This window comes from Mus musculus, chromosome 19 (genome assembly GCF_000001635.26).
Source record: "Mus musculus strain C57BL/6J chromosome 19, GRCm38.p6 C57BL/6J".
Lineage (NCBI taxonomy): Eukaryota > Metazoa > Chordata > Mammalia > Rodentia > Muridae > Mus > Mus musculus.
Genome location: NC_000085.6, coordinates 42783812 through 42810661, shown reverse-complemented (window position 1 = coordinate 42810661; position 26850 = coordinate 42783812). Strand labels below are relative to the sequence as shown.

The window sequence follows — 26850 nt, the reverse complement described above, 5'->3', positions numbered from 1 at the left end:
CCCCTGTGTGTAAGAAGTTTTGCACAGTGTGTATCCCCTGTATGTCAATGGCAGCCTTCTTGTTGCAGAGTTTTTCATCTGAAGAAGGTTCTTAGAGATCAATCAGCCTTGTGCCCCACAGAGCATAGACATCCCTTTTATATCTCCCTGGTAGTCATTTGTCACCCACTAGGACACCTTCATGTCTCTCATGCATTATGGATCCTTTCCGACCTCGCAGAGCCTGATCCCCTAAAACTGATTTAGGAGAAGTCAGGTTCTCACACCAACACCAGCAAATGCCTCTGTCCTCGCCTGAAGTTAACCAGTTATACAGCGCTGGCAGGCCTTCCACTCCATGCAATCAAGTGTTGACAGAGAAACTGTTTTATGGCCATTCTGCTGAAACTATGTATGTTTCTGGGGTGGAGCTGAGGTCCTCAGCCACACTCAGAACCAACTGAAACCTGGTAGATGTTGAAGCAAAATTGAGCCTTTTGGGGTTCAAATTCGTTTATTATTGGCAAAACATGACTTCCTGTTTTTCAGAAGAAGTTTTTTTTAAGCTCATAAAAAAGGTTCCTGAGGGTTCTTGGACATCAAATGACTCTTACAAAACAATATTTTGATGAGTTAAGTGTAAATGAATCAGAAACATGTGGATTAAATTTCCCTTAAAATACACAGGGGCTTTGAAATTAAGGGGAAAAATGTTTGGCAAAACAGGGCCTGAGTTTTACCAAACCGAAAACCTTTGAATTAGATTTGGAGACAGTGGAGCAGCTCCATTCTCGAGCACATTAACTTTCACTGGGAATGATCAATGACCGACGCGCATCAGCCCCCTTCCTTTTCCCAGACTCCCTGCTTCACTGGAGATGTTTCTAGAACACGACTGTTTTCTGTCTGGAACTCAAGACACACCTCCCATCTGACATCTCCCACCTCCTGTATCCAGGATCTTCCCATTCCAGCATCCCTCCTCTGACTCACTTCCTCCTCCTCCCATGGCAACAAAGAGAAGATGTCAGGCAGGAGAAGAGCAGCCAGAAAAGATGAACTCCAGATACATGGGCTGGCTGCTGGTGAGAACGTCTCACCACAAGTGAGACTCGGGGCGGGGCAGACATTCTACCGAAGGAGCCTCTCTCCAGAAAGGGGCATTTTCTGGGATAACCAACGGCCACCAGGACTTGACATCAGGCATTAAAAATGGCAAGCTGACCAGGCCTCCAGACACCATTTTTAACAGAGTACATACTCCTCTGGGATTGGTTACTTGCGGACAGAGACTATCCATTCTTCAATGTATTCTCAACACAGTGCTCTAGGTTTGTGTGGGAACCCCTTCCCAAGAATGTGTCTTTGTAGCCGAAAGTCCTCTGCTTCATGCCTTTGCCCATCAACCAAGTAGAGCAGTGTATGGTCAGAGCAGTCTTCATTACCAGTTCCTACCTACGAGGTCCCTGAGTTCTTTGAGAACCTGTTCAATTAGTTCCCTGGGCTATGCTGGTTTGTCTGTCCCAAGAGAACTATGTACATGGAAATCAAACCATTGCCAAGCAGCTTGGAAAAACAGTGTTCCCTACAGCAATGCTGTGTTTCAGGTCTCCCTCCAAACCACCAGTTCCTCCCATCCCACCCTTCTTCCTAGTCTCTAAGGGCACATTCTGCCCCAGCTTGCCAAGGAGAAACTCATAAATGCAAGCACGTGCTGTTCTCCTCCTCCACGGCTGGCCTTTAAAACGATTGTTTAATAGTTGCTTGCAAAAGGGTTTCCTGTGGTCTGGCTAAACTGATACCCACCCATGCCTATTTTGCTCACACTCTGAAGCCCACAGTACCTATAGCTAATGATGTCTTCATCTGTCTTGTCCATAGCTCAGCTAAGCTGAGATCCCACCTATAGAAATGAGCTGATACTCTTCTTCAGAGACAGTCACTGCCAACACAAGTCTCCAGCATCCTTCAGAACTCAAGCCTGCTCAAATCAGTTGGCATTCTCTTCTGAATCATTTGACTGCAAAAGCTAATTTACATGCTGCAGGGGATTAGAATGGAGTTCAGGAAGGACTGCATAGGGGAGCCATTTAATGTTTTATCAGAACACAAATGCAGACCTCCAAGAAGCCTGAACACAACAGTGTACCTTCTTACAGATGTGACTGGAAAATGTCTGATACATAGCCAGGAGGATATTCTGGGAGTCCTTCTCATAACCTCAGTGTTTTTGGTTTAAGATTGTAGTTCCCAAACCCAACTCATCAGCCAAATATCTTGGCAAGATCTTAATACATATTCCCAGGCCTCAAACCCAAATGAAGAGAGCCTGTACTTTAAAACTTGTATGTTACCCTACCAGTCTGCCCTTGGCTGTGTAACTTTCTCTCATGGCCTCTGTTAGAGCAAAGACCAGTGACCTAGGAATCCAGGGGTTCCATATCTGCAAGCAGCATTTTCCTCTGGGCAAAGTTGTCTTAGAGTTTCTCTGAACTCCTCTTTCGAAGGCTGGGCTGGGTCATTCTGTTTCCTCTCATTAACCCATCCAGATGGGGCCCCACGGGACCTCTTAGAAACAAGGTCTTTTTTCCTACAGAGAGGGAAATCGTTATAGCTTTGCTGATACACACTGCAAGGTTCTCCTTGCATGGGCCTATGTTCTCCCCTAGCTCAAACACCCTGCTCGCATCTAAAGAGATTCTAAAATGGCGACTGGGCAACTGAAAGAGCTGTGCGCCTCAGTATGAACAAGAATATAAAATGCAACATCATGATCCCATTTTCTTCTCTCAGGTTGGCAAAGATATTTTAAAAGATAAATACTCAGTGTTCCTAAGGGCATGAAGAAATGGGTACTCTTAAAACAGAGCTGGCAGAAGCAAATTTTTACAAACCATCTAAATAACATCAATATACTCAAAATGTGTGTATTTGTCAGAATAAGTGATATTGCTATGGGTTAAAAAAAAAAAAAGAGTTTCACCCAAGACCATTAAGATGCCTCAGTAAATAAAGGCATTGCCATCAATAGTTATCATCTGAATTTGAGCCCCAGGACCAAAACCAGTCTTTAAGAATGGCCAGACCTAGATGGCTTCCAGTAAGAAGATGTATTTCTTGTTCACACTCCTTTTCCACCGTGGCTCCCTGGGGCTCTGCTCCCCATATTCTTTTCAGCACCCAGGCCTTTGTGTCCAAGATCGTCAAGCTGGGAAGGGTGGCATGTGTCTGTAATCCTAGCACAGAGGAGACTGAGGCAGGTCGTTCATCATCCACTGACAGTCTGGGCTACATAGCAAGACAGTGTGTCTTCAGAAGTAAAAACCAAAGAACACGATGCCTCCATTCCTCCCCTAGCAGGGGCAGCAGGCATGCCATCAGATGGGCAGTTCCTCTGCATCTTCCCAGAGGTCTGAACATGTCCACTCACACCACACTAGGCAAAGCAGGCCATGTAAGAGCACACGGGTGTAAACTCTCTTCCTGTGAACACCAAAGGGATGTCGCAGGGAAGACTGGAGAGCTGATGTACAATCATATGATGGACACACGTGACCTTGACCCAGCAATTCCAGCATCACCACCAAATGTTACCACCAAAAATAAGCATGATGCACAAATGATTTATGTAAAATTAAGGCTTTTGTGGTGTAACTTATAATGGCAAAATATTGAAAGAACATGAATCCATAAAAGTGGTGGACTGGCTAAATAAACTATGTTACATTTCTATGATTGGAAATTCAGCATTCCTGAATAAGTGAGAGAAACTATGTATACATAGCTGAAAAGGTCTATGTAGATAGTTTGATCCTATAGTTAAAAAGCCATATTGATAATTCTCAGACTAAGATGTACAAATGCTGAATGTTGACCAAAATGTTGTACTATTTCAAGATTATATAACTATGGGAAATTTTCTTTTACTTCTTTGTTTCTTTATATTTTCCTGGTTTTTTTTTTCTTTTATGGCAGTCATTTTATTTATATACACACATATACACACACACACATATTCCCAACAAATTTAAACAAACATGGGGTAGAGTGGAAGGTGGGTACCTTCTCTTCAGGAAACTGCAATAACCAGGCATTCCCATGTTGAAGGTCTCTTAGGATGATTCATCAAATGAAGACACTTTTCTAGGGTGGTCCTGTTTTGTACAGCCTATAAGTTATTTAGGAGCATCTAACTGACCAATTTGTCTCATCTCCTCCCGCTCTTCTCTCTGTCTCTGGAACTCAGCCACAACTATGTCCGTGGCTCTATCACACTTTTCATCATCAACCTACATCGATCAAGAAAGAAAATCAAACTGGCTGGGACTCTGAGGGACAAGCTCGTGCACCAGTATCTGCTGCAGCCCTATGGGCAGGAAGGCCTAAAGTCCAAGTAAGTGCCAGGCTGGAATTGGCTTAGGACCCTGTGGGCAGGAGCTGAGTGAGGAGGAAGCAAGAGTGGCCCTTCCTACTGAAGGCAGCATGGTTGCTACTCATCACTGGGGCTTAAGGATGTTGACTGGGATAAACAGTCTAAAGGGGGGGCTCAGATCATTTTAGGGAAACCTCTGGGCAGGTCCCTGCCTATCCCCATGTTTACATCTATCTGCAAAGTCAAACAGTAGACAAAATACTTCCCAACCAAGGTACTGTTGGTATTTGCTCATGTCGGTTCTTCATTCTGCCATACTATCACATGACAGTATGCATGTCTCCCTTTCATCGTCATCTCCAAACCCTGAGGTGGAGAGAGAAGCCCTAAAGAAAGGCCCAAAGTCCAGAGATCAAGAGTCATTTTGGCCCTTAACTATATAACTTTGACACATCACTGCTGAATCTGTTTTATCTATCTGGACAAAAGGAGGGACATTGTATTCCAGGATCCCTGTGGCCCTTCAAACAGCCTCCCTCAGTCTCTCCTGGAGACTGGCAACACTGATGTCCCAGCAGAAGGCAGTACTGACCCAGACTGAGAAAGGCTTGGCCGAGGGCAGAAACACCCCAGTCCCCGAGCAAGGCCTCTTAGAACAGGCATGGGATGCTGTGCAGATCAGGGGCGTTCCCGTTGCATTTTTAATGTTTACCAAGTTTAACAAAGCTGTAAACTTGGAGCAGGTGGCTTGCACTCCCACAGCTGCCCACAAATATTTGTGCTATAATTGGTCAGTGCTTCACTGCAACCTTGGTGGCTTGCATTTGGCTTCCAACTGGATGTGCAATGGAACAAAACAGTCTGGGAAGTCACTTACTGAATCTCTTTAGCCCACCCCAGATCTGTATTTTCACATTCTGGCTCTTTCTGTCCACTGCATATACATAGCTTTAACTCTTCTTTTTTTTGAAACCTGCCTGTATCCTCAGGACCCTTGAAAGTTTTGTTACTATCTATTAACCCTGTAGTTCATGGCTGGCATGCTGAATTCACATCCTTCATTCTAAGCAGGATACCCAGTGTTGGGCTAAGATGCTATAAAACGATTGTACGGCCTAGGTAAATTCTGAATCTATTAGTCTCCATCTCAAGCCCTGAAACATAGCACTCAAGTGTTACTCTGTATTTGCTACAGTTCTTTGCAGCCCTAAATTCTCATCCTGGTTCTGATTTTCTTAGGACCATAAGTGCAGGCAAACCTCTCGCTAGTATTCAGTAATGACCTGCAAAGATATTTCTAGCATATATAAAAGGCTAAGTCCCTGGCAGTAATTGATTGTGACAGTTTACAGTCCCTGAAACCAGAGAGCCTGGGAGCTGAGCCTGTCCAGTGTCAATAAGAAAATGCATACTTAGAGTAATGCTTTTTGTCCAGTAGGTCAAGATGTCAACCCTTACTCTATATGAGACAAGTTCTATTATATAACCTCTGTGAGCCTCAGTTTCCTCTCAGGTGGGACTCAGTAAATGAGGCGCTCTATGTCAGGTTCCAGGTGGGCCATAAATACTGAGTAAGTATCCATTGTCTTCCGGATCCTCCACTCAGGCCCAGGCTGCTGTGGAAGAGGGGGAGTTATTGTTGGGCCTAAGAATGATCTTTTTCACACTTCTTTGTGTGCCAAATATTATGGTTTTATAAAAGGCTTACTGAAAACAGCATAAAAACCAAACCAAGGTGGCCAGCGTGGATGATGGTAAGAGGGCAGTGTCTTTGAATGAGCCTGTTTCCCCGGCAACCACAGCATAGTTCTCTTCACTGTTCACCCCAGCACTATGGCCACGCCTCCACAGCCTTGTCCTTAGGGTACCTGAAGTAACTGACTCTCTGGTTGTGATACACTTTGCCACCCTACATTGCACGTAGTCAGCAGAGTCGTAAGGAGCTGTGTTACCGTTTTGTTTGGACTACAGGAGGACAAGAAGACAAAGTAATTCCATTCCACAGAAATCCTGAGGAAGAACTTGGTAAAATGCTGAGATCAAACGGGACCAGAAAGCTTGCAGAAGCTGACATTCATCCGTGTGGTTAGCTTTTGGTTTCTTTATCTGCAAAAAAAGAAGAGAGTGAGATCAAATTAGAGAACACTAGTGAAATAAGGCCTTATCTGGGTGTAAAGCATGACTATGTAGCTATAAATGCAAATCTAGATACCCAGCTCTAAGATAGTTACATCTTACCTTATACGTTGGTATTATTATTATGTATATTATATGTATACATATTATTATATGTTGGTATTAAGATGGTTAAGAACAGTGGCTCTCAACCTGTAGATCCCAACCCCTTTGGCAAATGTCTGTGTCTAAAAATACTTACATTATGATTCATAACAGTAGCAAAATTACACTTACAGAGCAGCAACAAAAATAATTTTATCATTAGAGGTCACCGCAGCATGAGGAACTGTATTGAAGGGTCATGGCATCAGGAACGTTGAGAACCGCTGGTTTAGAATCCGAAGTAAAGACCTGACTCCTGCTCGGCTAAACTTCGCACCTTAAAGTAACATTTTGGTCTGTTCCTTTACTACAAAGTTGTAATAATTTATCATCTCTTCTTTCCCAAGCCCTGGAGGCTCTGACTCTGTGCTGTGCCCTCTTGGCCTATAAGTTGCTAGGCGGGGACAGACAGACAAATGAGTGGACTGTCTAGTGCCACATCTAGCGCTCAGTTTCTGCTACAGCACAAGAGCCCTCAGTGAGTCTGGCTGGGGGTCTCCAAGGAAGCACGTGGTGGTGTCAGCAAAGCAAAGTGCTCAGAAAGGATGAAAGGAACGGCTAGGAAGTGATTTCAGTCTTTGGTGTCTCTTTTCTTTCTTTTATAAGCCTCTCGGGCCTGACTCTGTTCTATATCTGCTAATTCCTTGCTACAGCCTAAAGCCATATTAACTCAGAAGAGAATGGAAAGTTCTCAGGGCAAAGGATATGTAACTGCTCCTCTCTGGAACAGCCAGAAAAGGATCTAACACAAGCAAGTCACATCCAAACCAGCAGTTAGGTCAACATTAGGAGGATGCCAGAAAGTGTTTTTGTTAAGACCATGAAATGGTTATCCTCTCAGACCTGCCGTCAGTGCTGGGGAGATTTGAAGCCTCTGGAAGGATCTCACTGTGTCGGTGGAAAGCGAGGGGGTCAGCCCTCTTGTAGGAAGTGCTCCTGAAGCTGCTGCTCAGGCAGTGCCTTAGCATCGGAGTTCACCATCTCCTGTCTCAGTGGGCCACCAGTACCGACACCCACACACATCCTGACTCTTTGTTTAAGTGGTTGTAGAAATTCTAGGAACCAGACAAGAGGCCAGGTCAGGGTATCTTAGAAAATGTAGAGTGTTCAAGCCAAGAATATCCTGCCTCTGGAGTGCATACTCATCACAGACGAGTTGACAGAAACAGAATTGGTTCAGAGAAGAGAGGTAAGTTTAGGACTTTTGCTGCCTAGCAAAATTTGGCAAATTTGGCCTATAATACTTCAAACTGCTAGAGATACAAGGAGTTCCATTTAAAAGAGATAAATTTCACCTCGGATTCACCTGGTCCCGCCTGGTGTAGGACAAGTTGGGTATCCTCAGGAGCAGAGCTATGGATGAGGAAGATGCCATCCAGACAGTCCTGCCTCAGGAAGGCTCGACAAGAGAGGACTGACCCCACCCACCCACCCAATCACACTACCCTCAGCTACCAACCATTCTCTTCAGTCCAGTGTCCTCTACACTCCCAGAGCCTGCGGTCCCAGTGATCGCCAGCCAAGTAACTTCTTCAAGCCACCAACCGGCCACACACAGAGGCTGTGCTAAAGGGGGGATGGTGGCAATAGCTGGCTGGTTTCTCTCAGAAAATCCCCATCTGTGGGTCTCCTGTGGGCTAGGCCTCAGCTCTATGGGAGATGGTCCCTTTTTTGAATACGTCAGAGGAGAGGAACACTTCTTCTAGGATAGTTCCACAATCTACAGAAAGTGTCTTCTCATGGTCTTGTGTGACCACAGATGAACCAAGGTCTTTCAACAAATGTGAGCAACATCTGGACGAGAGAAGCCAACCAGTGTCTGAAAGTGAGGGCGTCACTTTTCCAGGGAGAGTCAGACAGGTGTGAGGACAGATTCCAGGCTCTCTCTCTCTCTCTCTCTCTCTCTCTCTCTCTCTCTCTCTCTCTCTCTCTCGGTGTGTGTGTGTGTTTCCATTTAGAGGGGTGTGATATAAAAATTAGAAAAGAAGAGACACCTTTCATCAGCTTAGACATTCTAACCCACAGACCTCAGGGAACCATTGTCTGCTAAGAGTTCTGGGCTTAGTGACATTAGGAGGGAATCTTGTTTTGTTCCCTGCCCTCATTTAGAGTCTGTGTTAAGCCACATAGACCAGAGGCTGTTCCGTGTTTACTGGCCACAATTGAGTATGTCTGAACATTTCATTTTATGCTAATACAGAGGAGGCTTGCTGTAATAGCTGCGGTAGCCATCACCTTATATAACCTTAGGAACAACACCAGGAAGGGTGTACCTCCCACTTTGGAGGTAGAGAAACTGAATCTTGGAGCATTGCCGTAGTCACCCAAGAATTGCACAACTAGAAATGACAAAGCAAAGAAACACCTGGCATCCTTCTGAGTCCTCATCCACAGCTGAGTCCTCATCTTCAGCAGTGTCTTGTCCCTGCAGTGCAGTGGTGAGCCATCATAATTACAGAGGACAGAGGTACCATCAAATAACTGAAATGTCATGAGATTGTCTGGGTTTGTCCATCTTAAACTCTGCCCAGAATTAATATAGTTGACAAGGCCTCTGCACAGGGCTAATTGATTCCAGCCCTGTTCAGTAATGGTGGTAGTCACTTACTGTCTGGCCACAGTACAATGTACATTTCCTTGACTTTCTTGAGCAGTATAAACACCAGGCCTTCAGAGCTCTATAATGTGTAGGTTTTGGTGGCAATGTTGGGACAAGAGAACTCAAAGGTCCTTGCCTTCAAAAAAACCTTATCTCTGTTATTAGTATTAAGACCCAAAGAAAGCAGCCTGGAGCCAGTTCCACAGTGAGGTTCAGACTCTGCCTTGAGGGTCATGGGTCCCATTGATGCTTAAACCTCAGCTCTGCATCTTCTTCTCCTGCAGCAGATACAACTGTAGCTGGGAATCTCGAGGCCCTTATAAACCACAGGTCTTGCCTAGCCTCTGGGGAAAAAAAAATGAACATTTTTCTTCTCTATCCTCAAACTGCTTGGGTTTTTCCAACTCTCTGGGACATAACTTTTGCTTTGATTTCATCCTCATTAAATTTATGTCAAAGAATAGCATTGATATCTAACTGCATGCTGATAGAAAGGTATCATTTGATTCTAGCCAGACAAAAGGTTCTGAAGACTCACTCAGTTAACTCCCAGGCTCTAAGACTTCTAAAATAGCTCCATGTCCCTTTCAGAGCCGACTGTGTTGCTACTGCATGGCTGGGTTCTGAGCTTGTGCAGAAGTCCGGAGAACTGAACGGGCCACTGCTTTACCAACCCTCTATCATCAGTAAATAGGGAAGCTCCGTGTTTGGGGTTTGGATACCAACAGACCCAGCAAAAAGGAGTCTAGGCCTGGGCCAGCACACTCCTGACTTCTAAGTGTTTTCATTCAGTGCTGGGGACAGTAGTCGGTACCTGGACTGTATTATTTAGTGCCATCTTTTAATAACTATGCAACTTTTACTTAGTTTCTCCCCCCTCCCTCCCTTTCTGAAATTAATTAGGACTATCTCAGCAGTCTAGTAAACAGAAACCCACAGTGAGTATATATAGTAAAAGATGGCACTTTAGAGGAATTTTTTTTTAAAGATGCCACTAAGAAGTCTCTCATATGATGTACCTGCCTAAAAGGATTCCAGCTTCGGTTTGATTGCACAGTGCAGCTCCTAAATTGGTCTACTCTGGGATTGCCTGGCTCCAATTATAGGAATGGCCCTCTTTATATGAAGCTAAAGGGATATTTCTTGTCATTTCTATACTTCCTTTAAGAAAGATGAGTAGAGAAGTCTATGCCCTGTGCTCTGTAGAGTTCTTCAGATGCCCGCGGTCCAGCCTGCTTCACTGGATTCCTGATCCCTAGCATCTATAGAAGTGTAGAATTGTAGCTCCTGGGATCATCCTTGCAGTTGTTGCCCAGCCAGTCTTAGGTGAAGAGATGTGAGCAAGAAGAGGAAATGTGTCATTAGCATGATCTAATCGCTTCAGATCTCTGCTAACTTCATAATGAAAGATGCTGTTCTTCAACCACACTCATTGTGTATGTTTAAGATTGAAGATGCTCGTATCTGCTACTAATGTACTGATTTCATAAGTTTCCTGTGTCCCTGCTTATTTTTCCATTGGGAATTAATTTGTATTATTAAAAGCATGTAATTTTGCTCCAATATAAGTCAGTTTCCCCCTCTGACATCTATCATGTATATTGAGCTATATTTTCTAGTGTCTTGCTAATTTTTCAAATATTTCACTTTTAGAGTATTAGTTTGACATGAAGTGTTTCTTTATGGTTTCCTCCATTCCATTTATATCATTTAAATGTGTGTGCATTTATATTTCTGAGATCAGATGAATACACACTGCTATCTTCTTCTAATTTCTCTCTATATCCTCCCTCTTTCCCTCCCACATCCTCACTCCTGCTCTCCTTGTTCTCTCTGCACTGAGGATTGAACTCATGACATGCTGCATGGTAGGAACATACTGTCCCGCAGAGCACTTACAGTATACTCTTCAATCCATTAGGAAGCTGGAATCTGTTTATATACCGTAGCATGTGAGGCACTCCAAGCTGTAATACTTAGACTGAATGGATATGGGAGAATCTGCCAACCATGAGGGCCCGGGTAGGTCTTTAAATATCAAGAGAAAATCAGATCTTTTTTTTTTTTTTTTTAAAGCAGAGCTTAGAATGGAAACCTCCTTTACCTAGAGAAAAAGGGTCCTGTTGAGGCAGCTGCAGCCCTTTTGAAAGGTCATTTGGAGCCCCTCAGGAGGAAAAGCAAGCTGGCTGGAAGCCCCAAATAGCAAGAAAGCTCCCTGGGGATGTTTGTACGTTGGACTGTGAGCGAGCACCAGTGTAAACACTAACGGCCAAGTCTGAGCTCCAAGTGGACACCAGAGAAAGCAGGGATGCAGATATATGTGAACAGAGGATTTATTAAAAGTGGTCACACTCAGGATCTGAGACAGTCTGTGGAGAAAGGGGAGGCAAACCTGCAGAGAGAAGAGGCCTTGGGGTCTGCAGAAAGTGCAAACTCATTCACAGAAGCTTAGAAGCTTTGAGGGCCTTGTGAGCCTTGTTGAATTTTGTGTATTTTGTGGCTCACGATGAGGTGGTAGCTGTAACAATATGTATGTTGTGGTCTAAGTAAATCATAGCATGCAGATCTGAGAATGTAGTAAAGGTGCCAGGTGGGATATTCTTCACCCCGCCCCCATAATCTTCTTCTTCCTAAGTAAAGCTTGTCACTATGGAGCTGGTGTCACAACCCAGGACTTAGGAGGAACTAAGGGATGTGAAGGAGCAGGGCTGTCCAAAGGGACAATGTGTTCAGCTCTCTCTTCTCCGTGTGAGGTCGTTGCTAAGGCTTCCTCTGCCTGGGTGCACCACACACACACACACACACACACACACACACACACACACACACACGCGCGCGCGCGCCCCGTGTGTTAAGTACTTATCCACAACTTCCCTGGTACTAAGAGCTCACTCACCACACAGTGTACATGTGTGGGGCAGCTTTGGTTGAAAGGGCAGAAATGTCCACTAAAGTTTATTCACCAAAATATTTCCTTTTAGAAGAATTCATGTATCCTGGGTTAAAAACCATGGCCTCCTTTCATGGCATTGCAAAAGAGTCAAGAAGGCACCTTTTATCCAAAGTAAACTCAGACGGTGACAGCCAGAGGGTTACTTGATTCCCCTCACCCCAGCTGCAAATGTCTCCATCCCTTCTCACCCTGGTGCTGCTTCACCCTGGCTGCACTTTGAACAGCTATTGGCTTTCAAACCCCAGTGCCCACACCACACCCCAGAGCAATTAACCCAAATCTCTGGGCTGAAGCAATTCTTAAAGCTCCCTAGGTGATTCAAATATGTGACCAAAGTTGGGAAGGATTGGCCTTCCATAAACCCTGGAACACGGGTCCCAGATGATTCACATCTTTGATTTCCCCATCCAGGCACCAGGCCATTTTGCCAAAGGTGTGAACGTGCCCTAAGCCTGTGGGAATTCTCATGCCTGAGTAAAAGGCTGAGAGCTGGCCTCTCAAAGCTTTATTGTTTGCTTTGTTTTAAATCCCAGATTAGTAATGTGCAGATTATAGGATTATGAAATGATTTTTCTATTTTACAGTGACTTGACATCTTAAACCAAGATGTTTGCGGATCCACGGTTTTCACTGTTGCTTTCTGAGAGCCTCCCGTTTGTTCTTAGCTCCAGAGTGTACTTCCTTCCAGCTCACTTTCAACAGCTGCAGACTTTCTGCATAGCTGCCCATCATGGCTCGGGCCTGTCCCCTCACACTGACGTGGCAGGGATTTCTGTCCTTCCCGTAGGATGGTTTTTTCATGGTGTGGCCAACATGGCCCTGAATGGCTGGCTCGAAAACTAAGGGCAGGAAAGCTAAGTATGTAGGTGGTTCATGATAGACTGAGAAGAGCCAGCCCTCGTCTTCTTTGTGGTTTGGTGATGTAAATGTGTCACCTTTAGGAGGTGACAAGTTCTACTCCTGTTCATTCCTGCTGATGGGCTTGAGTCCTGAACCCATGTTTCTTGGAGTCAAGAGGTGGTCTATTCCACCTACAGAGCCTACAGCACAAACCTGTCTCCTGGCTGCCAAACACCAGCAACCACTGAAGACCACACCTTCCATGCTTCTGTTTACCTGAATGGCTGAGAGTTATGGCACATATTGCCCTTTGACATCTATAGAACATCTTATTCTTTTTCCTCAGAAGGTCATACAGAGTGCTGATGTGATACACAGAGCACTGTCAAAAGCCAATAAAATGGAGATATTTCTCTACTTGCTTTAATGGATTTCAAGAAGTATCCAGGGAGCCATGACCATAAAGTCATCAGCCTACTTCAAGTGTGGCTTATAGATTAACTTATACTTATATTTGGAAAAACTCTCCACACTACTTGCACTCTGCCATACAGGGAATTTTCTTGCCCCACACTGCCTCTACCTGCTTCACACAAGTAGGGCTGGGGAAAGATGCCTCGGTCTCCACAACGGATGCATTACCTCTGAGACAGAAAGGACTCTAAGAACAACACAGGAGCCTGGAAGCCGGAGGAAAGGAGAGAGCTCTGGCTTGGGATCTGGAAAAGTCTAAAGCCACTATGTTTACCCAGAAAGCCATGCTTCGAGGAAAGGCTTGTAGTATGGGAGGCCATTTGAGGCTGCAAGATAAGCTTACAGAGGTTTGGAAGTACACAAGTTCAAGGCTCATTTTGCCCTGGAGGTGGCAAATCTCACAAAGGACTAGAATATGGGACGCCTGTGGGGTGAGGAGAAAGGCCACAAAGATACACTAGCACTAGACCACAGAAACTGTTGAAATCCGGGCTAAATTTGATTTTCCTTCGATTTGTGTTTTTCTATATAATGTGTTTATTACAGTGTGTTTGGCCACACATTTGCATGCTCTAGTGACTTTTTTGGCTTGGTGGGCAAAGCCTAAGTCTGTTGTAATTAACTTTACATCACAGCGAACCATGCAGATATGAGTAATTCCCCTTAATTACCACTTGGTGACTGTGGCAACTGCTCTTTACAATGAGAATAAGACACAGTTAGCTGTGGAGTCATGGCGCTGTAGTTTCTGTTTCTGGTTTCAATTGTGTCCTGTGGTTTGAGTGTGATATGCCTATGACATGGAGCTTTGAGATGGTTGCAGGATTAAATTTTCTTTTAAAACTGCCCCCCAGATGAGTCTCTCACCAGGTGGAAGTCAGCAATATCAGTAAAAATCTAGGTTCCTTAGCTGGGTGCTCATCTTGTCTGCCATGTGTGCTAAGTTATTTTAAGGCATTGGATGCACATGGTGGAATCCGGTTGTGCAGATTTAGATGGGACACCATTCAAATCATGCCCCCCCCAATCTGCTACATACAGAAAAAGTCCATCTATATCCCTGGCACTGAACCTGTGAGCTTCCCCTGTGCCACGTGAAACAGTGCTAGTAGGCATTTGGAAAAGCTAGATCAAAGCCGTTCAGACCCTCGGTGTGCCCTTCATGGGCAGGATGCAGAGTTGGATGAGCTTCAAGCAGTAAAGCTTCACCCCAGAGGATTGAGGGGAACGGGACGGGACGTTTTCTTCCCAGTCTTTCCTGTCTCTTCTGGTCTCCTCTCTGTAGCAGCCCAGCCAGTCCCGTTCCTGAACTGCTGTGGGAGGAAAAAGCCAGACAGCTAAGTACGAACTACTGAGGATGAAGAAAGGAAGGGAGCCTAGGGAAGGAAGCGTTAGGTCGCAATTGAAAAAAAGATCATTGAGAAATAGGAGCGCTCCGAGGGGATCCAGAGCCTTGCCTGAATCAAAAGAATCATAAGAAAACTCATGAAGCCTTGGCCACCATCACCGATGCATCGGCATTACTCAGGGCCATGTGAAAGGAATTTCCTTTCCTCTGCCTCTCCTAGAGCAGAAGGGACGCAAACCCACGGTCCTGAAACCTGGCTGGGCCCCTCCGACTCTAACCTGGGCCTGACCTGGAGGAGGGCAGGGCAGCTGCACACACCAGTTTCCCAGCCCAGCTCAGGAAGCTGCACTAACAGGTGCGGCCGGGGGCGGCGGGGGACCCAGAACCCGGGAGAGCCTGGCGCCGGGGCCAGCGACTCCGCACCTGCGGCGGGATCCCCCTAGGCAATCCGGCTGGGAAGCTCTCACCGCCCAGGAACTGCATCCCTGCTTCGCGCTCTTCCTTAAAATTGGGCCCCACTCCAGACGGAGCCCCTGCCAAGGGGGCCACAGTGCAGTTTGGGTTTGGGTTTGATTGATACTAAGATTTGTTTCTTTGACACACTAAGCGCTAGGTACACCTCCCGGCCTTGGGGAGATGGGGTGAGGACAGCAGGGACTAGAGGACTAGTTCGGCTTCCTGGGAGCAACCCTGCAGTCTGACGCTCCCCTCGCTGTTGTATAGAACAAGAGTGCCCCCTAGTGGCCGAAAATTAGCGTCGGGCTAGGAGAGAGCAACTGTGCACATTAACACATAAAATTCTTATTTGTTCTGTCTCCTGACCCTACTCCTCTCTTGCTGTCAGTCGCATTATTTACAATCTAGAAGCCTACGGGAAGTGACCGGAAACCTATCTAGACCGACACGTTTAATGTCTGAAATCTAGACAGAATTCAGCTTCTGGACTTGCGGTCTGTTGTCCCCCCTTCTCAATTGTAGTTCTGACTTTAATGTTTCTTGTAATATAAGCTGTATCAGATGTGGATAGATAAGAGAATAAAGAACGTGATGGTCATCAGCCCTCCTATCAGGGGTGAGGACAAGCAGACAGAATTTTACAATCCAAGTCCAGGCCCAAGAAGTGCAAGGAATTATGGGACACTTTCGAGGGGCACTTGTACATGATATAAAGAACAAGCAAGACCATCAAGAAAAGAGTCAGGGGCTGGAGAGAGAATTCAGCAGTTAAGAACAGGTTCTGTTCTTGCAGAGGACCCAGTTTGATTCCCAGCACGCACGCTGAGTAGTTTCCAATCTCCTGTAGCCCTGGCTCCGGGGACTCCAATGCCCTCTTCTGGCCTCCATAGGGGCTGCATTAGTGTGTAAATATCACCCCCTCCATGCACGCAAAAATTGAAAATCAGTCTTTAAAGAAGACACAGCAGCATGTGGAGGAAGTTCCAGACAATGGAAACAGCAAAGACAGAAGAGCCCTGAGATTAGAAAAACTAACCAGAGAAGTTGCAGCACAGGGCGAAGGAAGTGGTAGACAGGGACTAGAAAGGGCGGAAGTTAGAATGAGCCTCTAAGGAGCTGGAGGTGTTGATAAAAGGGCGGGCTTCGGGGAATGCAGATGATGTTCTAGAAGCCAGTGAACGTTTAGACAGGTGAATGGCACGCTCAGATTTCTGTTTGTTCAGGATCATTCTAAATTAAATAGTGAACTTTGCCTTAGGCTAGCTGTTAGGTCTGGGCAGCCTGGCTGACAAACAGGACAAAGGAGACCTCAGGTTCATCCGATCTATCTGTTACTCCATCCTCTGGAGAAACCTAAACTCAGTGTCTAAGGTAGATCTGAGGTCTTTTTCATCTTCCCTTCAAGGCCCCCCAAAATGCCAGTCAAAACCAGACACCAGCTCCGGAGTGTGCTTCTGTTAAAAACAACCCCATAAAAGCATGCGCAGACACAGAGAGAGACAAGGTTGCAAAAGGATACGGTCGTTAGACGTTCTATCCTGGGACCTAAGAAGAGTCAGACCCCTACTTAGACGCTCATGACTACTGAGAACCATAAGACGTGAGGAGCAGACATTGCAGGCAAGCAATGGGGGTGGAGTGGCCGGGCCACGATGCTCCCACGAAGAACTGGAGGGTCAGAGGGCTTGACTCTGAATTGACACATAGAATCCCATTTCAATTAACACATAAAACTGAGAAAACAGGTTTAGAAATTGGAAAGTAACTCAAACTCTGTAAAAACAAAAGGCAATAAAACACAGTTGTCCCAATATTTGGATAGTTTAGATACCCTCGGCAATTCACGGAAACTGGGAATCTAAGAGAGATAGCTCAGCTTTGGCTGGGCCACTTAGTGTTCTGTTGAAAAGTCATGACCCATGGAGGAAGATGGTGATAAAGACAGGATGATAAGAACGGCAAAGAAAGAAATGAGATCTGGCGAGCACCACCCGAAACTCAGGCAGACAACATGAAATAGGAGGAGGCAGTCAGCGACAGCCCTGGCTTACCTGCTTATTAGTTCTGTGACCCTGCCGATGCCACTTAACCTCTCTGACCAGGTCTCAGTGTGCTGTTACAAAAATAACAAAGTTTTCATATTGCACGGGGGCTTTAGCCCTGTCACGAAGGGAATCCCTGCACGTACCAGGCCTGCCTCTTCCTGGCTCTGTGACTCAGATAAGTTTTAGGCCCTCTAGACTTTGTTCATGTGGAACACAAGGCTGCTGCATGCCTGGATTGAATGAGCCCAGGCAAAGCAAATCCAAGAATCCTGCCTTTCACACCAAAGTGTTTCACAATCCATGACCCTTTCTTTCAGCACTGATTGGATTGCAAACGTGCCGATTCCTCTCTGTATACAGCTGAAGGACGGTGTTGCCTTTAGCATGATGTGATTTCACTGGGTGATAAATATTAAAAACAAACAAACAAACATAAGCAGAGAGAAGAGGACAAAAGCGGTGCTAAAGCACATTGTCCCTCTCTTAACAGAGGAAAAGGATAAAGACTGTGAGGACTCAAGGTCTCAAACAGCCTCGCCCACAAAGCCAGGAGACCTCCATACAGATCTCTACTCTTCATTTTTCTTTCTTCTTTTCTTTTCTTTTCTTTTCTTTTCTTTTCTTTTCTTTTCTTTTCCTTTCTTCTCTCTTCTTTTCCTTCTTTCTTTCCTTCCTTCCTTCTTCCTTCCTTCCTTCCTTCCTCTCTTTTTTTTGATGAAAAACACTAGCAGTGATCAATGCCCTCCCATCAAGTGGGAATAAGGTGTCTGGTGAGTGTGAGAAACATCGATAATTCAGATCTTATCTAACATCTCCACTGAGAGGCAGAGTAATTGCTAGTTAATAGAATCTATGAAGGCACTCTCTGCAAACCTCCAGGGAGCCTCTCTAGGGCACAGAAACTAATGGGGGAAGCCTAGAAATTTTGCAAAGGGTCTCAAAGACCATTTACTTATTCCTCCCAAAAAGAAATGTTGATTTCCTGCCTTACACCTCCGCAGCACTGTGAGGGACAAAGCCACGAATCACTCCACATAGAGAAAGGAGGGAGGGCGAAGCTAAGAGAGCCTCATCCACGGGTTAGAAAAGGAAACAGCCAGGCAGACCTGAGGACCCCTCACCACCAGCCTGAGAGTGGAGGACGGGCAGCTGCCCAAGGACCCAGAAACAAACTGCCAGTCAGTTGATTTGCACACACTGGAGGGGACAAATGCCGAACCTTCTCACACCAGTCTTTATCATAAAGTCTCCTCCTTGGGCTGGAAAGATGGTTCAGTGGTTAGTGGTGCTTGCTGCTCTCCCAGAGGACCAGCTTTGGTTCCTAGCACCCAAATCAGGCAGCCCACAGCCAGATGTAACTCTAGCATCACTGATACTATCAGCCTCTGAGAGCGGCCCACACACAGCATGCTATAGATATGTATTCACATAAGTAAAAATGTAGTTATCTTTTCAAGAATGGCAAAAAAAATGTCTTCCCAAAATAATAATAATTTTATAACAGTTTTAAGTGAACCTGTACCTTATTAATCTCAACCATGGCCCCTGAGTATTATTTATTTATTTATTTTGTTTTGGGGGGGTTGTTTGTTTGTTTGTTTGTTTGAGACAAGGTTTCTCTGTGTAGCCCTGGCTGTCCTGGAACTCACTTTGTAGACCAGGCTGTCCTCGAACCCAGAAATCCGAGTGCCTCTGCCTCCCAAGTGCTGGGATTAAAGGCGTGCGCCACCACCACCCAGCGGTCCCCTGAGTATTTTAATCCCACTGTACATACCTGCTTAACACTTTCCTCTGGAAAAAAAAATGTACTCCATCTATATGTAAGGCATTTTAAAAATTTTAAACCACCTCTGCATATGTATGTGTTGATGACATCCACACATTAACTGCTCGTACCCCACCTGCCCCTGCGGTCCTCAGCTGGACTCAAGCCTGGAGTTCCCAGGACTGAAAGTAGAGAAGTAGCCAGAGTCAGTGTCATACGGGAGGGGTGGGAGGTGCCAGGCATGAGGTGCCAACAGAGGATCTATAAGCAGGAGGCACAGAGGCATGCTACGAGAGGCAGGTTCTGGGCCGTGGTGACAGGGATGAAGGCGAAACACAGCAGACTTGGCAAACATTGAAGGAGGAGTGGGTTTGACTCTGTGGCATTGGCTGTGGGGGCTGGGGAAGGCATCTCAGAAGAATCCCAGCTTTCTACTTGTGTGACTGGCTAAATAGCGGCTGCCACTATCATAGATGTGCTTAAAAGTAGAAATACAGGCAGGGTTTGAACTGGACCATGCGCCTTTGAAGCTTCTGTGAGGCTGCTAAGTAGAAGCACCTAAGTCCAAAGGAAGGGCCTGGGTGCAGATATGGCCTCGGGAATCAATGACTCGTGAATGGTCATGGGTGTGGGTAACACCCCCTACAAGGAGCCCATGGTCTAACAAGAGCCCAGGGACAAAACATGGGACTCTGCGTCTGGGTAGCTGGAAAGAAAGGGATGGCTCCCATCAACAGGAAGCAGCGTCCAGAGATGGTAGAAAACCAAGAGGGAGGAAAAAGAACAGCGGGACCCAGGGGAGGGGTGCCCTGCAGAAAAGGGCGATGGGAAACTCAGTTCCACAGAGAAGACAAGGACCACCAGGAGCAGAGAGGTCCACAGTGACCATGAGAACAACAGCAGGCACGCCTCCCAGTGCCGGGCTCTTAGTTCATCTCATTCACACTGTAGCTGTGGGATATTCCAACAGGCTCAGAAGCTTCCAGGCAGAGCAGGTAAGGGGCTTGTCAGTCAGCCCCGAAGTACTGACCCAGCTCCTAAAATTGGAGATTTCGGTCCAGGGTCATGACCACGCTCCCGGTTCTGGCTATAACCCACGATGAGGAGATGCAGGAGGGGCTGGTGCGGAGCAGTGACTGTTGATGGCTGAGCATTTGCTTATCACACTACGTTCTGCACTTCCCAGAACCCAGGGGCATCGGTACTCTGGCAGCATCTCTATCTAGAGCGTGTAACCTAAATCCTTGCTCTTAAAATCTATGTATAAGGAAGACTGAGGTTTGCAAGCAGAGAGGTAGTATGCATTTGAGTATGCTTTCGAAGGTTAATTCGTGTTATCGGCCACCTGGTTACTGGATACCCACACCACCTGAAATAAAATAAAATAAAATAAAATAAAATAAAATAAAATAAAATAAACTACAAAAAAATAGAACCTGCCCGAGGCTTCTTTGGGGTCTGGACCCTTCCCCAGCTGCCCCTCCAGTAGACAGACTGTCTTCACATGAGGAAGCAAAGGTTCACCTGGCATTTGGAATCAAGAGCGTCTTCCATATTTGATGAAGTCAATACTGACTTTCAGTCCATTCTCCCTCCCCACACCATCCCGAGGTGGACCTGACTGTTCACTCCGGAGTCTGCTGCTTGCTCCCTCACTCCTCCGTCACTCCAAGTGGAGAGTGGGCGCTCCCTCTGCTCTGATGGAGCTGGACTCAGCCCAGGTCTTCCCCCATGGTTCCAGGCCTGCAGCTCTTCTGCCCCGCTCTTCATTGGATGCCGCTTACAGCCCATTTATCTCTGGGAGTCCTCTGCTTGATCAAGCACGGGTCCAATTATCTCTCTCTAAACCTGTCTGTCCTTCATGATGCAGAAGGAACAGCAAACAGAGGTCTCTATCTCAGGTGTCACAATGGAGGTTGAGCGAAGACCAAAGATAGCTTGCACTGCATGATGCTGGTTATATGACAGTGATGTGCAACCGTATTTCCAGCTGACGACCTGATTTGAATTTTTCTTCCGATCCACATACCCGAGCAGTGTCAGGAAGAGATGAGAAGCTGTGGGATTCCGTACCTTAAGCCAAAGATGGCTGCCATTTCCTTCAGTCTAACATGAGCTATTTGTCTTTTCAAAGTTTGCTGTGGATGCAGTCCCCTTTCTATGAGCTGAAAATGTCTAGTTACACAGAAAGAATAAAAAGAACCAGGAGATGTGAGTGAGGTCACACGTGTCCACATTGCCACCACCGGCTTTCTTGTTACTGCTACAGTGCAAACATCTATTATGTATCAAATATGAAACTCATTCTTAAACTTGAAACATTGGAGCTATCGGTTTGTCTTTGTCATTTCAGAATAATTCTAAACAAGTTGCGTGTCAGTTCTCTTACCTCAGCATGCAAGTATATGATAATGAATCCCCTCTTTCCCCTGCTGTAGGTCAGTGCAGCTCAATGGCCAGCCCTTAGTGATGGTGGACGACGGGACCCTTCCAGAACTGAAGCCCCGCCCGCTGCGGGCCGGCCGGACATTGGTCATCCCTCCAGTCACCATGGGCTTTTATGTGGTCAAGAATGTCAATGCTTTGGCCTGCCGTTATCGATAAGTCACCCTCTGTTCCTGAGCTACTGGTGGGCCTGCTGGACTGCTCTCTGCTCTTCCACACACGTAGCGTCCTTATTCCTCAGACACCTTCTTTAGCAACCAGCCTCTACTCCCATGCTGCTGGGAGCAACATAGACTCTCCAAAGGGAGTCTAACCGTCATAGTGTGAGCTTAGTCTAGGTAGGTGGCATCTGTCCGTAAGGAAAAGGTAGACATCCTCTGGTGTGTCTGTTTACGCATGGACAGCTGACAGCAAGCTTCCAGAGCAGTGTTTGCAAACCAGCTGCCTGCGGTCCTGACCACACAGCAATGTAACTAACTGTAAAGCCCAGGCCCTAGCCTATGGCTGCTGCCATCAGCAGAGGATGGGGGAGGAAGAGATGGGGGTGCAACTCTAATCCTCTTGTAACTCCTCCTTTGTCTGTTTCCTGCTGCTGCCTCGGGTTTCCTGACACCTCTCTTCCCATAGGGAGCTAATGGGTGAGTCAGCTCTGGCCTGCTGGGTGAGCTGTTTATATAATTTCCTGGCTGATGTATGAGTGCGTGCATCTGGGTTTCTGACAGTGGCATCCATCACTGCTGGTCCTCTGGGAACGGGTGCTTCGCAAGTAGAATGACAGTCATACTCTAAAGTTCTATTCCTCTGGGGATCTAGATTCCCTCCAGCTCAGAATGGGGGTCAGGTAACAATATTCACTGAGTGGAGAGCAATGTATTAGGCTCCACAAGAAGAAATCATCATTCTTTATGCTGCTGGGAGGGAGGGAGTTGTAGTACAAAGAAAAAGCACACGGAAACATCAAACCCAAGTGTGCGCGAGCACACACACACACACACACACACACACACACCAATCCAACAAAGCAATTTAGACCTTGCCCTCAAACTGAAAGGATTTCAAAGACTCAAAACAGTAAGAAGGCCTTAGTTGTCTGGTTGACCAAAAACCATTTAGAAGAAGAAAGTATCAATGAAGTCACTGCAGACAGTCGAACTTTTCTGTCTCTTCCCAAGTAGCCGAGTCTTAGTGCATTTTAGGGAGAAAGCTTGAAGGTGACCAGTTCCACCCTACCCCAGGTGGGTGTGCTTACGCATGGTGCAAAGTCTTCTGTTGGCTCTATTAAGGAAGGATGGGAAACTGGTCTGATAGCAAAACAGATGAATGCTATGTGGAGGGCTTCTGAGTTGGGCAGGCAGGAGAGGGACTTAAAGCCCACGCCTGGGACCTTTATTTGGCAACAGGGTATGGGAGTCTTTGGAAGCAAGTTGCAGTCACACGGACTTTCTGTGGACATGGCTGACCTCAGGAAAAAAACAACGTGAATGATGCTGCCTTCAAGGAGAAAGAGGACCCTTGACTCTCCTGGGTACCAGATAAGTCAGGGACACTGTTTTGGTGTGAATAGACAGGCCTGGGGGAGCAGCAGAGGTGTGCCTAAGATGCCTGAAGAATAAGGGCTTAGTCCTGTTTGCAAAGTGAGAGACAAGAGGAAGGTTAGACCGCAAGGTGCCCAAGACTTTCAGCTTGGAGAGCTGGGGATTTGGTAGAGGGGAGCCACCCATCTGATTCTCCCTATAAGGAAGACAGTGGGATTGGACTTTGGGGTGCTTATTTTCAGTACAGAATGAGCATCACACAGCAGATACACTAGGGCATGCAAGGGCAGAGGACTGAAGACAGGCTGGACCCAGCAGCATCTGGAAGGGTGGCCCATGAGACTGCTCACCCAGAGAGGCTCCCAGGGAGCTTCCCTTCTCAGGCACCTTCCATGGAAGCCCAGCATAGCACTGGAGGTCGGAGGGGAGGGAGGAAGGGAAGGAGGGAAGAAGGAAGAGAAAAGACAAACAGGTGGACCAAAGTCAGGAAGAATGTGGGAGGATGGGAAAGGAGACAGATGGGTTGTTGTTTTTTGGGTTTTTTTGTTATTTGTTTTTTGGGTTTTTTTTGTTTTTTTTTTTCCTTGAACATGTATCAGAATCTCTTCTAAGTACTTGTCTGGGGGCAGCTGCAGGGCCGCTGATAACAGCAAGGTGATCAGAGGCCCTTAATGCCAGGCCCCAGGCTAGTTTGCTTTACATATATAGAAGCCGCATAATAAAGTTACTGTTGTTATCCCAAGCACTTGTGAGGCATGGGACGGTCGCTAGGCTGCCCAGCATCACACAGTGAAATGGGTTGGTTTGAAGAATCATCCAGAACCTACTTAGTCACCAAGCACAGCGGCTTTTCCTGTCACCGACTTGCCCCTCACCTGGTGGACTGCTTGTTCGGTATAGCCAAGACTTCCAGAGCCCCACCCAAACACATTTTCTGTAAATAGGCGTTAATTCTTCACTAAGCCTCCCAGAATGTAGGTCATTTTTTGCCGCCTTTGTCTTTTTTCTGTGAATTAAATGCTGCACCCAAGAGGTGGAAGTTCTGTTTGTTTTTGAGCTAACAAAGGGGGAGGAGGGAAGCAATGAGATTTGTCTTCAGAGCCCCGCAGCTCTGTCTTCACAACTATCTCCAGGAAGACCTGCTTGCATTTCTCAGAGGGCACCGAGACACTCACCGGAACATCACAACTGTGCAGCAACTTTGTCACGGGGCTTCTGTCTTGATGCCCTGGGAGAGAGGTGGGAGGAACAGTGATGCTGCTCTTTCTGGGGACTCTACCCAAAGACAGTCTGCAGTAAACAGCGAGGCAGCTGGGGAGAGTAAAGCAGTCCTCCCCCAGCGGCCTCTCTGGGTCAGTTTTCCTTCATCAAGCCAGATACAGCAGAGATCATGAGAGACTTAAGAGCCCTTCATTTTAAACCAAAGAATGGGCTTGTGGATATGCGCACTGAAAGAGTAATCACTCGTAATGAGAAGTCTGTGCCTTTTGTTGAGCTGCTTTTCCGCTCCCCTTGCCTCTAGGAATGATTTTCTTTCTCATTTCTTATCACAAAGCCTCAGAATAAATTCTCTTTGTTATTGGGAGAGAAAGTCCCCATTTTTCTAATGCGCTTCGGAAAGCTGCCTCTGTGGGATATTAGCATTATCTCTGGCTGGAGAAAGGCTTGAAAATATCAGACTCAAGCAACTGTGAGACTAAAGACCTGGGGCTCCCAAAACCAGGATTCCTCCTGCAGTCTTCTCTCTCCTGGGCTCCTTCTGTAGTTCTGCCCTTCCCGGGGAATCCTGTAAGCCCCCAGAGGGCGTGGGCTCAAAGCCCTGTACTCTCATGTAGGATAAAGATAATTCTGCCTGAAGGTCCTCCACCCACTTCCAGCACCAAGGGTGAACGCTGGGGTGCTGGGGTGTTAACCCCTGAGCATCTGCAGCCAGCATATTCTGGGCCAGACCAGCATCTTCCAGTGTGCTCCACATGGGTGTCCAGCATGCACAAAGGACTCTGAGGCTGCGCCTTGCAAATCCATGCAGAGTGCCTTCTCTTCCAAAAACAAAAGGTCAACGCTTAATTTTTGCAGAAGGAAAGGCAAACCAGGTAGATTCCCATAATGGTCATAGCAGAAGCAACAGAAAGACTTCACTGTTTTGAGGTGCAAGCAGAGCTACCCAGCATGATAGTGATGTGCCCAAGAAGGCCAGGAAGGAAGAGCTCTCCCTGCAGTCCCAGCACTACTGCACCCTGCTGGTGGCTCCTCCCTTCTGTCAGCCACTGTCCCCAAGAGGGAGCCCAAGGAAATCTGCTCTTCTGAGACAGAGTACGGGTTCAATTTTAGAATTGTCTGTGCTCATTTCTCAGCCTCCAGCCCCTGAAAAGAAGAGACTGAGAAGTATCCCAGACAGAGGCAATGCCAAGATGAGCTATCCTAGTATAAGGCCCAAGCAGCTGGAACTTTTAGAGTGAAGGACCGCCATCTCTTTGTGGGGATGTCCTCCTTCTCATCAGTAGTTAGACTCCACTGTCACCAGGAGGAGGGAGACAACAGCCTCCCCCCACCCCATTTCCTCAGCTCTGTTGCCCACCAATAGCTTTCTCAACCCCTGTGCCCATCCCATGTCTCACCCGCTTGCCTGACCTGCCAGGAGAGTGTTGACCTCAGGTTTAAAGCAGCCCAGGAGCAGCTCTGATGGAAGTGAGGAAGATGGAAGTGAGGCAGCAGTGAGGAAGACAAGCCTCTGCAGTCCAGGCTCACCATGACACGCAGTGACCTTCCTGGTCTGCTTCTCTGGGTTTCTCTGTAGGACAGGCTAAGAGCCATTCCCACTTATCTCCAGCCCCCCAACCCCCACCTTTGATGGTGATGGTTGATATGTTCTGCATCATTTGGAGGTAAATGGCAGAGCCAGCCAGCACTTCTGTAGGCACCATGTCCCTCCCTCCCTCCCCCACCCAGGTATGGAAGTCTCTTCATCTGCCCACACTGAACTGTAAAGGGGATAGCAGCACCCCAGGGGTGATACCACATGCAAAACTCCAGAGCAGCCCCTGTGAGAGCTGGGAGCATTTGGGAGGAGCTGAGAAGTTTCCATTTGACTGGCTCATTAATTCCTACCATGGCCCCCCGCTAGCCTGCTGCAGGAAAGGAGTCCTTCTGACAACCCAAGTCAGGAACGTTACTCTTCTAATTATTATTCAGGAAAACACCCTAGGTCCAACTTGTAAATGTTATGTAATAAATTATCATTTCAGAAGAAATAGAAAGAAGCCTTGACTTTATTCATCTGGCAGCCAGTGAGATGAGTACAGGAGACCTTTCAGGGAAGGCTGTGTCTACAGGGATTCTAACAGGCGTTAAAGGCATCCAGAACACACAGGAGACTGAGGCTTTTGCAAACCTGGCGATTGCAGGGAGTTCGAGTCCATGAGGTAGTTCTTTACTTTAAGGTAATGTTTTGTAAGAAATAAAATATGACTACTTTAACTTTCCGTGGTCAGGGTGTTTTGTTGGGGGGGGGGGGGGGAGGCAACAGTTTTCCACACCACTCCTGGACCTAAGTCTGAGCACTGAGACTTGAACACTAACACACACCTAACACACACCTAACACACACCTAACACACACCTAACACACACCTAACACACACCTAACACACACCAGGTCCTTTGATTTCATGACGCTGTCTTCCTGCTCTCAACAAGCCTTGCCTCAGACAACTGAAGTAGAAATTGTCTCTCATAATTCAAGTTAGATATCCTGGGCATC

At 46.6% G+C, this 26850-nt stretch overlaps 1 protein-coding gene across 3 annotated transcripts in view; it reads left to right on the top strand.

Moving 5' to 3' along the window:
* Hpse2 (heparanase 2) overlaps positions 1 to 24121 on the top strand; it is a 601936-nt gene extending 577815 nt beyond the window's left edge. For 2 of the 3 annotated variants that reach the window (XM_006527214.4, XM_011247295.1), the window contains exons 10-11: positions 4226 to 4372; positions 21550 to 24121. In XM_006527214.4, coding sequence (XP_006527277.1) covers positions 4226 to 4372; positions 21550 to 21715 — 313 coding nt within the window. In that variant the 3' untranslated portion in view covers positions 21716 to 24121. The remainder of the gene's footprint in view (positions 1 to 4225; positions 4373 to 21549) is intronic. The other variant, NM_001081257.2, reaches the window with a different exon arrangement.
* The last annotated feature ends 2729 nt before the right edge of the window (positions 24122 to 26850 follow it).